The sequence below is a fragment of the Strongylocentrotus purpuratus genome, unplaced genomic scaffold (assembly GCF_000002235.5).
Source record: "Strongylocentrotus purpuratus isolate Spur 01 unplaced genomic scaffold, Spur_5.0 spur5_scaffold_16, whole genome shotgun sequence".
Lineage (NCBI taxonomy): Eukaryota > Metazoa > Echinodermata > Echinoidea > Camarodonta > Strongylocentrotidae > Strongylocentrotus > Strongylocentrotus purpuratus.
Genome location: NW_022145601.1, coordinates 976,050 through 991,233, shown reverse-complemented (window position 1 = coordinate 991,233; position 15,184 = coordinate 976,050). Strand labels below are relative to the sequence as shown.

General features: G+C 37.7%; 1 protein-coding gene across 1 annotated transcript; it reads left to right on the top strand.

Annotated features, from left to right (window-relative positions):
- The first annotated feature begins 5,153 nt into the window (after window positions 1-5,153).
- LOC591689 (deoxyhypusine synthase) lies at window positions 5,154-12,087 on the top strand. Its single transcript, XM_791240.5, has 9 exons — window positions 5,154-5,222; window positions 6,534-6,894; window positions 7,246-7,413; window positions 8,165-8,383; window positions 9,822-9,908; window positions 10,320-10,431; window positions 10,574-10,677; window positions 11,116-11,247; window positions 11,826-12,087. The coding sequence occupies exons 2-9, from the start codon at window positions 6,556-6,558 to the stop codon at window positions 11,904-11,906; spliced, it is 1,242 nt and encodes a 413-aa protein (XP_796333.4). The 5' UTR covers window positions 5,154-5,222; window positions 6,534-6,555; the 3' UTR covers window positions 11,907-12,087.
- Window positions 12,088-15,184: the final 3,097 nt, after the last annotated feature.

Below are 15,184 nucleotides of genomic sequence, written 5' to 3'. Positions count from 1 at the left end.
AATGATTATATATCTTGAGAAAGTCTTCTATTACATTGAATTGGATTGATAATGGTTTTATTGAAAGAATAACAATGCACCGCAGCAGTGGCGTACCTGGGGTACTCCGTCAGGGGGGGGGGGGGGGGCAAGCGACCGAAACAAACAAAAAAGGCGACGCTAATTTTCACTTCTGGCGAGCGAGCGAGCAAAAAAAATCTTTTAAGTAACGTTTGGTATATAAACTGGTATTGTTGCAAGTTGGGGGTGGGAACATTCACTTGTTAGCGACGTTAATTTCATTTTTTTGCAAACGAGCGTAGCGAGCAAGAAAAAAATCACTTCTTTTTTAATAATTGCCACTTAAACTTGTTTCAAATGTCTCATGCAGGGCCCGGGGCCCGGGTGTTTAGAGTGATTTTATACCCATTTTAGCTAGCGAGCGAAAATACATCTTTCTCTCAATGAATTGCTATATAAAATTTGTTTCATTGTTGCAGGTCGGGGGCGGGCACAATCGTGTTTAAGACAATGTCAATCCCATTTTGGCGGGCAGGCAACCCCCTACATTTCTCTTTTTAATGATATTGTAGCAGGTTAGTGGTAGGCACATAATTCCACGAGCTTGCGAGCGTAGCGAGCGAGCGAAAAAATTAACTTCTCTTTTATAGGGAAAATATGGTACATAAAACTTGGGTTCATTGTTCCATGTCAGGGACGTGATTATTAAAAGCGGTGTTATTTCTATTTTGGCGAGCGAGCGAGTAAAAAAAAAATCACTTCTCTTTTATAGGGAAAATATGGTACATAAACTTGGGTTCATTGCTCCATGTCAGGGACGTGATTATTGAAAGCGGTGTTATTTCTATTTTGGCGAGCGAGCGAGTAAAAAAAATTCACTTCTCTTTTATAGGGAAAATATGGTACATAAACTTGGGTTCATTGTTCCATGTCAGGGACGTGATTATTAAAGGCCCCCTGCACTACTTGTAGCTACTTGCGCCCTCTTACAACAAACAATGCCTAATCGGTGACCATTGGTCCCCCATGGTCCTCTTTTTCTTATGTTAACTGAGAGCTGAGTTGATGAGATAACCACCTGTCCAGTGACCTTGCAGGGCGCTCTAATCCCTCCTGTAAACTATGGCAGATAAGCTTTAAAAGCGGTGTTATTTCTATTTTGGCGAGCGAGCGAGTAAAAAAAATCACTTCTCTTTTATAGGGAAAATATGGTACATAAACTTGGGTTCATTGTTCCATGTCAGGGACGTGATTATTAAAAGCGGTGTTATTTCTATTTTGGCGAGCGAGCGAGTAAAAAAAAAAATCCCTTCTCTTTTATAGGGAAAATATGGTACATAAACTTGGGTTCATTGTTCCATGTCAGGGACGTGATTATTAAAAGCGGTGTTTTTTCTATTTTGGCGAGCGAGCGTAGCGAGCGAGCAAAATTTTTGTAATGATAATTGGTTCATAAATTTCAGATATTTTTGTTGCAGGGCAGGGCTTACACAATCATGTCTAAGGTGATGTTAATTCCGTTTGGGGGAGCACGAGCACACCAAATCTTCTTTGAATAACGTTTGGTACATAATTATTAACTGGTTGTTGCAGGTTGGGGCGGGCACGTTAGCGGTGGCAATTCCATTTTGGCTAGCGAGCATAGCGAGCAAGCAAAAAAAAAAAAATTCTTTTAATAGAAATTAATAAATAAACTTGTTTTCATTGGTGCAGGTCAGGATGGACGCAATCGCGTTTAACGCGATTCAATTCCTTTTTGGCGAGAGGGCGAAAAAACTCTTCCATTTTTAATGATATTGTTGCAGGTCAAGGGTGGGCACAATTGTTTCCAAAGCAATGTTATTCATTTTATTCGCGAGCGAGTGTAGCGAGCGAAAAAAATGAATTAGTCTCTTTAAGTAACATTTGGTACATACATTGTGTGTTATTGTTGCCATGGTTGCAGGTCGGGTCCCGTCGGGGCAGGCACAATTGTATTCTAGGCAATGCTAATCCTTTTCTTTTTTCAAAAATAGGCTAGCAAGCAGATCGCGCCAGCGAAGAGTTTCGAATTTGTTATATCACTTATATTTTCCTATTTTCATTTGTCTTATTTTTTCAGGGCCGTATGCGGAATATTTTCTGGTGGGGGAGGGGGAAAGATGAGTTAAAAGTTTTCGAAGAATCTCAAAAGCAAAAGGAGCGAAGGGAGTTCAAGCGACCGAACTGGTCATGAGGGTACTTTTGCATTTTCAAAAGTAGAATTGAAGGATTTGGTATAGGCCTACACTACATTTTCAGGAAAAAACTGTACGTTTTCAAAATATCTGGGGTCAACTGCCTCCCCCCCCCCCCTGTTGCGTACGGCCATGGTCTTTTTTTTTCTTCATTTTCCCCATTTTTTCCTCTCCTTTTCTTTTCCCTTTTTCTTCCTTTTCTCTTCTTCCTTTTTTCTTTCCTTTTCCTTTTTTTCTTTTTTTCTTTTTCTTTCCTTTTCTTCTTCCCTTTTCCTTTTTTCTTTTTCTTTCCGTTCCTTTCTTTTCTTTTCTTTCCCCTTTTTCTTTTTATCCCGTCAGGGGGGGGGGGGGGGCACTGTGCCCCCTGCCCCCCCCCCCCCATAGGTACGCCAGTGCACCGCAGCCTAAACGGCCAAATTGGGCAACGGTTTACAAATGTAAAATACAATACATAAAATCATTCATAGCAAATGACATCAAAATTAGTGAACGGAACATTAATTAATAAATTGTATGAAATTATTTAACTTTAAAATTCTTATTTGATCTCCCTAAAAGTGAAGAAGAACATGATTATGGCGTAAAGAAAGAAAAGAAAAGAGGATGGTAAGATGATAAGATTAGGAAGAAAATGAAGAGGAAGAAGAAGAGGAAAAAGTAAAAGAGGAGGAAGAAGAAGAAGAAGAAATAGAAATAGAAATAGAAGAAGAGGAAAAGTGGAAAAGGAGGAGAAAGAAGAAGAAGAAGAAGATGATGAAGAATCAAGTGGGGATAGAAAGAGGAGATGGAGGGTTGTTTTCGGTCAAGTGAGGTTTGTAAAAGTCTCCTTTTTTTTCTTTTTCAATTCTCTCTTTTTCCCTTTCTGTCTGTCTGTCTCCCTCTCTCTCTCTTTCTCTTTCTCTCTCTCCTCTCTTTCTCCATCTATCCTCCTCTATCTGTCTCTGTCTCTGTCTCTATCTCCCCCTCTCACTCTCTTCCCCTCTCTCTTTCTCTTTCTCTCCTCTCTCTCTCTCTCTCTCATCCCCTCTCTCTTTCTCTCTCTCTCTCTCTCTCTCCCCCTCTCTGTTGATCAACATTACAATGACTGGTCCTCAAGCCGAGATACTGGGCTGCAAGCGCTGAAAACACATTTACGAAGCTATCTAGCGGTTCGAGTCCCGCTGCGGCACTAATGTCCTTTGGCAAGATATTTTAATCTACACTCCACCCAGGTGAGGTGAATAGGTACCTGGTAAGATTATTCCTTGTAATGCACTGTGCGCTAATAACGGCTGCCGTAGCTAAAGCTAGGGTGATAATTTCTAAAGCTCTTTGGGAGCGCATAGAGATATTATTTCATTACGTATTATGCGCTATACAAGAACTGAATATTATTTTTATTATCATGAGGATGATCATTAGGATGATACATGTAATTTAAATTATTTACCCGGGGTAGGTCTTTAAGGGTCTTTAAGAAATATAACAAAGTCACCAATCCAAAGTCCAAGTATACCACTCTTTAAACAGATGCAAATCTTGTCTTTATATGATTTGATTATATTTAATACTCTAATGTGTATGTAATCTGTAAAACATAACATTTTTCATGTGAAGCATAGTAATATATTTATTCAAAATTCATTATCCATTCATAAGCAACTCGTCAAAACTACCATTTTCATCAACTAACCGACATCTCCCTGGTATTGCCTGGTATTGCATTTAATTCATTAGATGTTGTTGGCGTAAAGAAATAGAACCAATTACCCACTTCTATACAAAATTAGGTTCAACTTTATCCTGTTTTAAAAAGCTTTGTCGCAAATATCTATTTGAACATAATTAAGTAACAATACAATATTTTGTGTAGGTATGTGTGTGTATGCAGTAGTCTGTATAAATGTGTATATGTTTGTGTGAGTGGGTGTGTGGGTATGGTGATTGAATTATATTTAATTTATTTTTTTATTTTGTTTGTGCGGGTCCAATTTATGAGCAATTCGCTTCTTTGTGTTCCTGGCCATGAATATATTTGCGTTGTATTTTATATGTTTTATGTATTTGTCTGTTGCTTTTACATGCAGCATATGGTTTAATAAATTTGATTCAATCAATCAGTATCAATACTGCTGTTCATACGGGCCATGCAGTGATGGGAACCCCATCATTGTCAGGTACCAGGTACACATTTAATACACCTAGGTCGAGAGGGAATCATGTTGGGCAAAGTAGCTTGTACAAGGATCGAACCAGGATCTCCCATAAGTAAGTCAAGAGCCCATCTAAAGAGTTGGGAGCCCCAACAAATTTGATCGCAAAATTTCTCTTAAATTGTATCGTAATGTGAAAGAGGATGTCATTTAAAACGAGATCGTCATAAGTCTAACTTCTTGACTATCCCATTGAAACGCGTGTTAATTCACTAACGTTTTTATATAGGCTAAGAAAGGAGGATCATGGCCAAGTTTAAGTTGGAGGTATTTTTTTGGTGTATTCTGCATGCCATGACAGTCAAAGCTCACGCATGATCGCCCCATGCATGACCCTATACACAGAGAGAATAGACTCCCAGGTATGCCACCCGCTTTATACGCGCCATCTGTGATTATTCATTTTATTATTTAAATGCCCAATTTATCCTTGATTCCTCCACGTCTGAATGCACTACTTTATTCCACGAGCAAACTATATCAGCGCAGCAAAATAATACGAGTAAAAGAAAGGCAGAGACTTCGCCGGACTACAGTCATACCAATACATTATGTCATGAGCTCCATGGCTTATAGAGGGGTTTTCGAGACACAGACATCGTCGCATATTATATCCAGCTAATCTTTGCAGAAGGATGACCTTATATAGACTTCGTAGTTAGATGCGTATAAATGGTATAGGCTAAGAAAGCAATCCACCCCACATGTGGAAATAAATAAATAAAAAAAAATAAAAAAATAAAAAATTCATATAAGAATATACAGCATCATTCGTGATCTTTGCATCATTCCGTCTGTACTGGTTGGATGTGAGGTAAGTTCATATCAAATACGAAGTTTGATAATTGTATGTAAAGACTCCAACGCCCAATCATCGCTTAAACTAGAGATTCTCCTACTAGACCCCTTGGAATACCACACTCTAGGTGGGCGTTAGCCTATAATCTAGGCGGAGTGCCGAGCTTTTTTCTTTGCTGCTAGACTAACCTTAAGCAGAACGTCTGATACGGCGAGACTACGAACCGTGAGCCGCGCACCGCCCATAATCACTGGTCTAGCTGAGAGGTTTTTTCGTACGAAAAACTGCCACGGATTCATCGTCGATAATAAAAAAAACAACGACAAAAGCTAGACCAGTGATTATAGGCGGTGAGCCGCTTCGCGACTCACGGTTCGTAGTCTCGCCGTATCAGACGTTCTGCTTAGGGTTAGTCTAGCAGCAAAGAAAAAAGCTCGGCACTCCGCCTAGATTATAGGCTAGGTGGGCGTAGGCCCTATAGTGACATGCTTGCGATCTCCTAAATAACATTGCTCGCTACTAAGTTGACTAACTCCTTTTTTTTTAAAGGGAAAATTAACTTTACAATCTTTTTAAAACCAAGCCCGAAATCGCTCATTTTCGTAATTTGTGTACAAAACATATGGAAATGTCATTCTTCCTAAAAAGAGATAAAACATTGGTTATTGGGTCTTGTTTAAATATTAGGTGTTTGTTTTGGGAGTCAAAGTAAAAGAAAAAACAATGAAATACATGAGAAATTATCAAAAACAAGAGATAACATAAGGAATAACCTAGCTCTTCCAAGTTTGTTGTCGTATTATTGTTTCAAATGGTCTGGCAAATACATTTAGTGAAAAAGAATGCTTGAATATAAAGCATATTATGATTTATGGGTAAAAGGGTGAATTTTATGACCTTATTTGCATAAATTACCATAAATATGCAAATGAGTGAATTTTTCAAAAAAAGACGACGGCGTATATAGCTAATTAAAAACACTCCTTTTTAAGGAAAACGTCGACGAGGTCGTACAGCTTTAAAAAAACACAAAAACATTAGACGCTTTTTCTGGATGCGGGTAAGGAGCTTTAAGAGCTCGAGTCCAAACTGGCAACAAAATTATTCCAAGCAGCTGCCGTTGTCTAAGGTTGCACAATAAAATCTACAGGTGTGCTTTCATCTTTGATGTCCGAGGTTCGAAGCCGCCAATATCATTGGAAAGTTTGAGTAGTGATGTTTTTTCACAAATAAATATCGTTAGTATTTCACTTTTTATTTGAACTAACAGGGAAATTTATATGGATTGCTAAATTAAATAATGTGTACTTTTGTTTTAATACATAGTTGATGATACGCTTGAACTGCAATGTCTTGGCCAATGTTCCAGGCGATACGCATACCTTCTGTTCGCCTCTGCTGCCGATGTATTGCTACTTTCCCACTAACATCTCAATCGGCCCGTTCCCCGCCCTCGTCAGCCACCGAGCCCAATGAACTCCGGTGGACCTACCGTGATGTTCCGGTGGAGGTGTCATCAGAGAGCGTCGAAGATAAGATAACGGCATTGACATCGTATGATCCTATCCCGGTCAAAGGTTATGACTTTAGCAACGCCATCGATTACAACAAGATGATGGAGTCGATGAGGACTGTCGGGTTTCAAGCGTCACACTTTGGCGCCGCTGTCGACGAGGTGAAGAGAATGGTAAGCAATGATTTTTATAACCATGGTAACCATAATCCTACTTGTAGACCAAACTCAAATTATTTGCATTGTTTTATTTCGTTTGTTTTACACATAGTTAGACCATGTAAGAAGTAACTGTATGTTCAGAAATTGATAACGGAGGAGGCAGGATTTCATTTAGACAGTAAGCAGGATGTATACCCAGGTTTTCCGTTAGATGTAACGATTTTATTTTGTTGGCCTCCAGTTCTGGATATATACCCCACTGAAGGAATTTTGAATAAATTGTAAGGTGATGGGCCACTCTTCTGAATACTGCATAGTTGTTCACGGATAAGTAAAGGCGTTTTGTATCCATCTGTCTTTCAGCTGGCGAAGAAACTTGAGCCTCTTACAGAAGAGGAGAGACGGGCGATAATGGAGAAGAGCTGGACGGATAGAGCGCCCTCTAAATGCACCATCTTTCTAGGTTATGCGTCCAGTATCATCACAAGTGGCCTTAGAGAAACCATGTGTTTCCTTGCCAAGAACAACCTGGTGGGTGAACGACTCGGAGTCCCAAAGCGATCTCCAGCTTTGGGACAGTAGCTGGTTAACTGTATCATGAATGCACTCGGTTATTTACATTCGACACGATTAGATTCAACATGAAGTCAGTATCACCAACTCCCCTCGCTATAACAGAGTTCACTCACTATTCCGATTTAATGAAGAATTAACCCCGGGGGTAATGTTCTATCAAGTGAGACCTGTAATTGGAAGTAAGGACAAGTCATGAATTTTATAAATGAAAAACAGTATTATTGCCAACGAAATTATCATTCAAGACAACCTGGTTGACCGACAGCACAAAGGAGGCAGCTTCGTCGGTAGAGCAGTGGTCTCGTAATCCAGTGACCCTGGTTCGAAATCAAGACGATGCGCTAGTGCTGTTTGGTAAGACATTATTAAATCCCCATAACCAGGTCCCTCGGAGAGGACCTAAAGCCGTCGGCCGTCTTGTTGCGTACTAACAAGCATTTATGCTTTCTTAGCAGTCAGGTAAAATAACCACCACCGAAAGGACTAACCATTCCGACTTTTTGGTCTCATAGGCTGTAGGTCTAGTTTGTGCTGCTCTCATAGGATTTAGCCGATTGATTTACTCTTTAAATCTAATCAATGTATCGTTTGAACTCTGTGAATCTTGTAAACTTATTTGAACTCTGTAAATCTTTTGTGTTTGATTAAATGTTGGTGAATAAGGAGAAATAGAATGTGTTGACAACTTAAATATTATATTCCTCAGGTTGACTGTATCGTTACAACAGCAGGAGGCATTGAAGAAGATTTCATCAAGTGTTTCGGAGATTTCTACGTGGGTAATTTCCGTGCAAATGAAACGGATATGTTTGAGATAAGCGTGAACCGTCAAGGGAATATCTTCGTACCAGAGAGTCATTATCACTATTTCACCGATTTCATGCAACCTATTCTAGAGGACATGATGGACGAACAAAACAAACATGTAAGTTACACACTACACACTATGAATATGACGGACAAAGAAAGAGGACAAAATATACAGTTCCTCAGGTAGATAAAGGAACATCCCAGCATCCCTTCATTGCTATTATGGACAAATTTGTAGAACAGGTGTTACATGCATTTTCACCTGTTCTACACATTTGTCCGTAATAGCAGTGAAGGGATGTTCCTTTGTCTACCTGAGGAGCTGTATATTTTGCCTCTTTCTTTGTCCGTAATATTCATAGTGACAGTCACCAGTGTGTGTATATTCATATCTATATATAGTTAACAACTAAACTATTTATACACCGGGTCAATTCGATTTTTGTTGGTGTGTTTTCCTAACTTAAGAATGAAAGGTGGACTGTTGAATTAGGGTCTTTGTTGGATACTTTTTGTATGTAAAGCTTTAATATGTCACATTATCAAGAAACATAAATGTGCACAATTCAATTTTTCAAATGCTTAAAAACTTACAAAACTTGGTAAGGGTATAACAAATTTAGTGGTCAACTATACATATGTATAATGTTAGTTGTACTACCCATATTCATTCCATATAATGATTTTACTTAGTACTCCTGACGGTATCCTTTTTTTAAACTCTAAATCGATTCCACTCGATTCATAATATTTTACACAAAACTTGGTTCTCCATAACTGCAAACTATTTGTACTTGTCTATATTCTTTAAACACGAGGGTTCTATTATTAGAATGACTCTCCAAACATTAGAAAGATATGAATGAAGATACAATGGAATAAAAATGTGGCAATTGTTTCCCGATTTGAATTGTCATGCATAGCTTTTGTAGCAATTCTCGTTCCAGTTCTTACGAGCAGTCTTTCTGGTCTGTGAGTGTGACTATGCATATAAACGTAGGTCATATGAAATCAAAGATCATTCACTACGTATATAGCAGGATCGCTATGACTTTCGTCAAAATATTAACTAAAGGCAATTTTAACTGCCTAGTCCATCACATATCGAGATGTGCGAACATTTGTATGACCTATTACGTAATCCAAACATGATTTCTGAGGTATAAACAACATGATATTTAAGTTGCTTTTGTGCTGATTTATCCAGTTGTCCACGCCTCTGGACTCCCTCCTATTCTCGCAACACCGACCAGCTAGAAAGCTTTAAGTCAGGCCTCGATACCCATTTTTCAGGTAAAAGGTGTAGTCCATGACTATTAGTGGCGCAGGCGCTTTTGAATGTTTGAAATAGAAAAATGGCGCCATACAAATGCTGTGGATCATCATTTCTCGAAAATCTTCAAAATTATGTTTCTTTATCTTTTGACAGTAATGTATCTTAATTTCTATGTTCCGCGCCTAGAAACAAAGTATTAGGCGCATTATAAATTTGAGCTATTATTATTATTATTATACAATGAAATGAAAACATTTTTTTCCTCTTCAATAAACAGGGTATGAACTGGACGCCATCGAAGATGATAGCGAGAATGGGGCGGGAGATCAACGACGAATCGTCAGTCTATTATTGGGCATATAAGGTATATATTGTTCGCTGATCCACCTCCCTGCTTGTACCATATAGGGCTACATACTCCGGTCACAATTGGTCCTCGGTCAATTCAACGCACTAACGTAATTCTTAATTATAACCTAGGACCAAACACTATATCCGACCCATTCCTAAACCTAAAACCAAATTATAATTACAATCCTGTATAATTATCTTTGACGAAAGAAAGCTCGGAGCAATTGTTGCCAGGGCATATGTCGTATTACCACATTTTTCAGGCCATAAAATAAGAAATTAATGATGATCGTCATATTATGATGTATATTCAGTTGTATCACTAAAGTGGATGTCAATGATTAGCTTCACCACAATACGAAAACATTCTATGACGCCTAGATATAAAATTAATTGGGATTTGATTCTTCTTATTTGTTTTCAGAACAATATTCCTGTATTCAGTCCCGCTATCACAGACGGAGGAATAGGCGATGAGATTCTATATTTACATCAAAGAAATAAGAACAATAATCTACGAATCGACATAGCAGAAGGTATAGTGTATTTCTATTTAATCACTGAAATTTGTATGAATATTGCGGGAGAGTACGGATGAAGGCACCAATAACAAGGGAGAATAGAGAGGAAAAGGGAGTAGGAGAAATAACAGTTCTATCTTTATTTCTCCCATTGTAGATAGTAATCGTATAATCGAGCTGGCTCAGTCATCCATTAACACTGGTATGGTCACTGTCGGGGCTGGCATTGGGAAGCATCACATCTGCCAGGCCAACGCACATGTAAGACACTCTTTCTGTTCACTAGATATTAGACAAAAGACCGACGACAGACCGAACACTACATTACATAACCTATAGGACAGGCAAATGTCTGTCGGTTTGAAGGTGTGACTGTGGCAAAGACTTTCGAAAACTCATCTCAAGAGCAATTTCAAAACTGAATTGTGTCTTGTTATCCTAAAGAAGTGAGTTCGGTTCCATAATACATCATCGTGATGTTCACAGAATTCCTAAGGTGATGGACAGGGCCATTGAAATGGCCTTAATATGATTTTTGTTAAAGCCTATGAGATTGTATTAATTACATTTCGTACAATATATTGTTATCTGAACAAGGTATAACAATATTGCCTTGATTTATAAGTTATTCACAAGCCCCCTGCACAACCTGAAATACCGACAAACATGTCATTAAAAAGCTGTCTTTCCTCAATACAGCGAAAGCCTGAGGGAGCCGACTATGCGGTGTATTTGAATACAGCTCAAGAATTCGATGGCTCCGACTCGGGTGCCATGCCTGAGGAAGCAGTATCGTGGGGAAAGATCAAGAGTACAGCGAAACCCGTTAAGGTAAGATGGTTTCCTTCCTCAAGCTCAGTTCACAAATGAATCAGTAAACCATACACCTAAAAGAAGCTTGCGTTAACATTTACATGAAACAAATCAGTTTTAGCTGTAAAATAACAAAGAAAATAAACTACAAGTGAGATATGTTGGAAAATAAGATTGCAAATTAAGGCTATTAGAGCAATTAGTGCACACGCCGATAATTGAAAGCTATGCCTATATTGCTAAGAGCGCACCAGTCACTGACGCAGCATTGCATCAGCAAGATCACCTCATTTACTAATACCAGATGCATACTATGCGTCATTATCCTGACGCAGGATTGCGTCACTGACTACCACACACTTTGAAGCACGATATAAGTGTAATGTCATACAGAAAGAGAATTAAGACGGCAAACCTTTTATTTCAATTGACGGCGTATGAAATAGTCCTTCACATGCTTGATTGGTGTAGGTAGTAACACAACTGAATTGACTCGTCCTGTGCGAAGGGCCAGTTTAAATTTACTATTATAATTATTATTATTGTTATTATTATTATTATTAATAATATTATTATTATTGTTCTTGAACATACAGGTTTTCGGAGAAGCATCCATCATATTCCCGCTCCTCGTAGCAGAGACCTTCGCAAAGATGGTATATCCATCATGCAACTGATCTTCTACAATCCAGGATTGGGAGGGGAAGGATTGTTAAATGGTGAAACGCTTTTTAACAAAGTGTTTTATTCCGGGGAATATTCCCCAATCCATACCTTTGGAGGGTGAGATTATGGATATGTGTATTAAAGCAAAGTTAGAATGGACAATAAAATCTTGAATCTTGAATCTAGAATAACATTTTCATAATTAATTGTAAATGTTACAGGAATGTAAATATAATTGTATGTACCTTTCATTTATATTTAGAAAACGAAAGGGTAATTATTCAGTTGTGGCGTGCGCCTGTAATCCAGCTAACAATGGAAGTTACAAGCTGATTCAGCCGAGGACAGAGGGGCATGACTGCCCACGTATATGTTGCGATTCAACAACCATTGTCAGATAAATTAATACATACAAGTACGAACTGTATCAATAAATCTGATTTTTATTGTAATGATGTTGCTTACTCAGATAATGATTAGATATCTTGAGAAAGCCTTCTATTATATTGAATTGGATTGATAATGGTTTTGTTGAAATAATAACAATGCACCGTAGCCTAAACGGCCGAATTGGGCAACGTTTTACAAATGTAAAATACAATACATAAAAACATTCATAGCAAATAACATTAAAATTAGTGAACGGAACATTAATTAGTAAATTGTATGAAATTATATTTAACTTTAAAATTCTTATTTGATCTCCCTAAATCATTTTATATATGTAGAAGATAAGGAAAAGAAGAGAAGAACATTATTATGGTGTAGAGTAAAGAAAGAAAAGAAAAGAGGATGATAAGATGGTAAGATTAAGAAGAAAATGAAGAGAAAGAAGAAGAGGAAAAAGTAGAAGAGGAGAAAGAAGAAAAGGAAGAAATAGAAGAAGAGGAAAAAATTAGAAGAGGAGGAGAAAGAAGAAGAGGAAGAAAAGGAAGAAGAAGAATCAATTAGGGATAGGAAAGGGAGACGGAGGGTTGTTTTCGGTCTGTTGAGGTTTGTAAAAGTCTCCTTTTTAATTCTCTTTCTTAAAAAATTCTTTCTTTTCCCCTCCCTCTCTCTCTCTCTCTCTCTCTCTCTCTCTCTCTCTCTTTCTTTCTTTTTCCATATATCCCCTCTCTCTGCCACATTTCTTGACAAACTTCTTTCAAATTTTCTACAGAGATGCATTATACTCTAATCTACACTTTTGGTGATGTTGCTCCTAGTCTTGACAATAGTCTGAGCCATTAGTGGCGATCTCTACGTCATCCTTTTGTTTCAAGGAGGGGAAGGGGATTTTTGTTCCTCCTTCGAACATAAGGATGACACAAAATCGTTGCCACTGCCGGGGGATACATTCGTATTGCGCGGCAATACAGATTGCGATATTTCGAGTTCCCCTCTCTCTCTCTTACTCTCTCTTTCTCTCTCTCTCTCCCTCCCCTCTCTCTCTTTCTCCCTCCCCCTCTCTCTCTCTCTCTCTCTCTTGCTCTCTCTCTCTCTCTCTCTTGCTCCCTCCCCCTCTCTCTCTCTCTCTCTCCATATCTCCTCATGAGAACTAGCATGCGATCGCTAATCTTTTCTTAGTCTCACTATTCCCTTTCCTTAATTGTTATAACCACTAAAATCCTTACATTTGATTCACTATGAACAGATTTGTCATAGATCTGTGGCAGTTGTGATCGATAACAAGGTTTATGAACGGGGCCCGGTATGAAGATATACACTTATGACTCAAATAGAATATGATACGTTTCACGTAGAAAAATTCTATTGTACGTGGATAATTACCCTTTCATTTTTGCATGTACCATACATTTATGTTAATGTTTCTGTAAAACTTACAAAAGAATACTCGAAACGAAATTATCCACATTCATTAATGTTCATTCAATTCAGACCATTTATTCCCACATTCGAGAAAACCCCAATAAAACTTGCGTATATAAACTTAAAACATAATAGGTGACAAGAATAATTGTTCAATGGCAGTAAACAGAAAAATGAAACATGTGGGTTAATAAATGTCGATTGCTTAAATACAGGTTGGTCACATAACAAAATAAATACAGAGAGAGGAAAGTATTAATTGACAATAGTCCACAACACTCGTGTGCATTCACCCGACCTTTTTGAGGTTTCCTAGAGCACAGCCCACAAGGGCTACATTTCCTTTTATCTGGGTTTTTGTCTTCTTCTTTAATTCATCCTCATTTTCTTTCTTCTATGTTTCTCTCTTACCATCTTTGTGTATGTGTACCTGTTCCTATGTATTTCAAAGGGATTTTCCTTCTATCAACTTCCGTTTCTTTAATCTTTGCCTATGAATGCTTTGAGAGCCTTTAAAACTTATGACAGTCTGCCTAAGTGTTTTATTATTGTTGACGTTTGTGTCCCAATCTGTCGTTCTACAAGTATTTAAACTTGCTGTTTCCCGCAACAAAATGAAACACGAGTTTCTTGAGATCACATGACAAGTCACGTGACAACCCATTGCTACTGTTTTAGAATAGCAACATTGCATAAACTGCAGCTTGTTAGAATGGTTTGACACTGTATAACGTCTGTTCAAACACTCACTCACATTCAACACAAAAACCGTGAAAGACGAAGTGATGAAAGACATAGTCGATGAAATCCCCCAAAACCAAAATTTAAAACAGTCTGATATTTTGTTTATGTCTCATCCAATTACGTATGATCTAATTACACATGTAGTTGGCTATTCGATTATTCAATTTCGAATTATGCTATATAATAACAGTTTGATTATATCAAACTAGATGCATGTAACGTTTACAAAAGCATAATTGTTCAATATTCTTTACTTCCTTTCTTTAAAAAACACAAATACAACCCGAAAAAATCCAACCATTTATGAAGAAATAATATTTTGGTTTAAAAATATCAATTAAATGATAGAAATCTTAATTTGAATTTATAATGAGCTTTCAGCTACTATCAATTAAAACATATCACATAATATTAAATGTCCAATATGCAACATTAAATATTTTTATCTAATGAATATAGTACTCTATGAATTATATTTCACATATTCATTACAGTTAGTAGATAACAATACCCCACACTAGGTGCATACTCTGCTATTTATTGGCTCGTTACTACTCTTCGTTTTAATGTATTTCTTTTTCTTTCTTTTTTCTGTATTGTATTGTATTGAACTCGCAAACAACTATTTGTCAAATTACTGCCGTCTTAATGTTAATTGTGTACCTCTCTCTCTACAGTAAATTTTTTTCTGTCTCTGTTATCTTTCAAGTCGCCCAGGAACCTATTCTTTACAAGC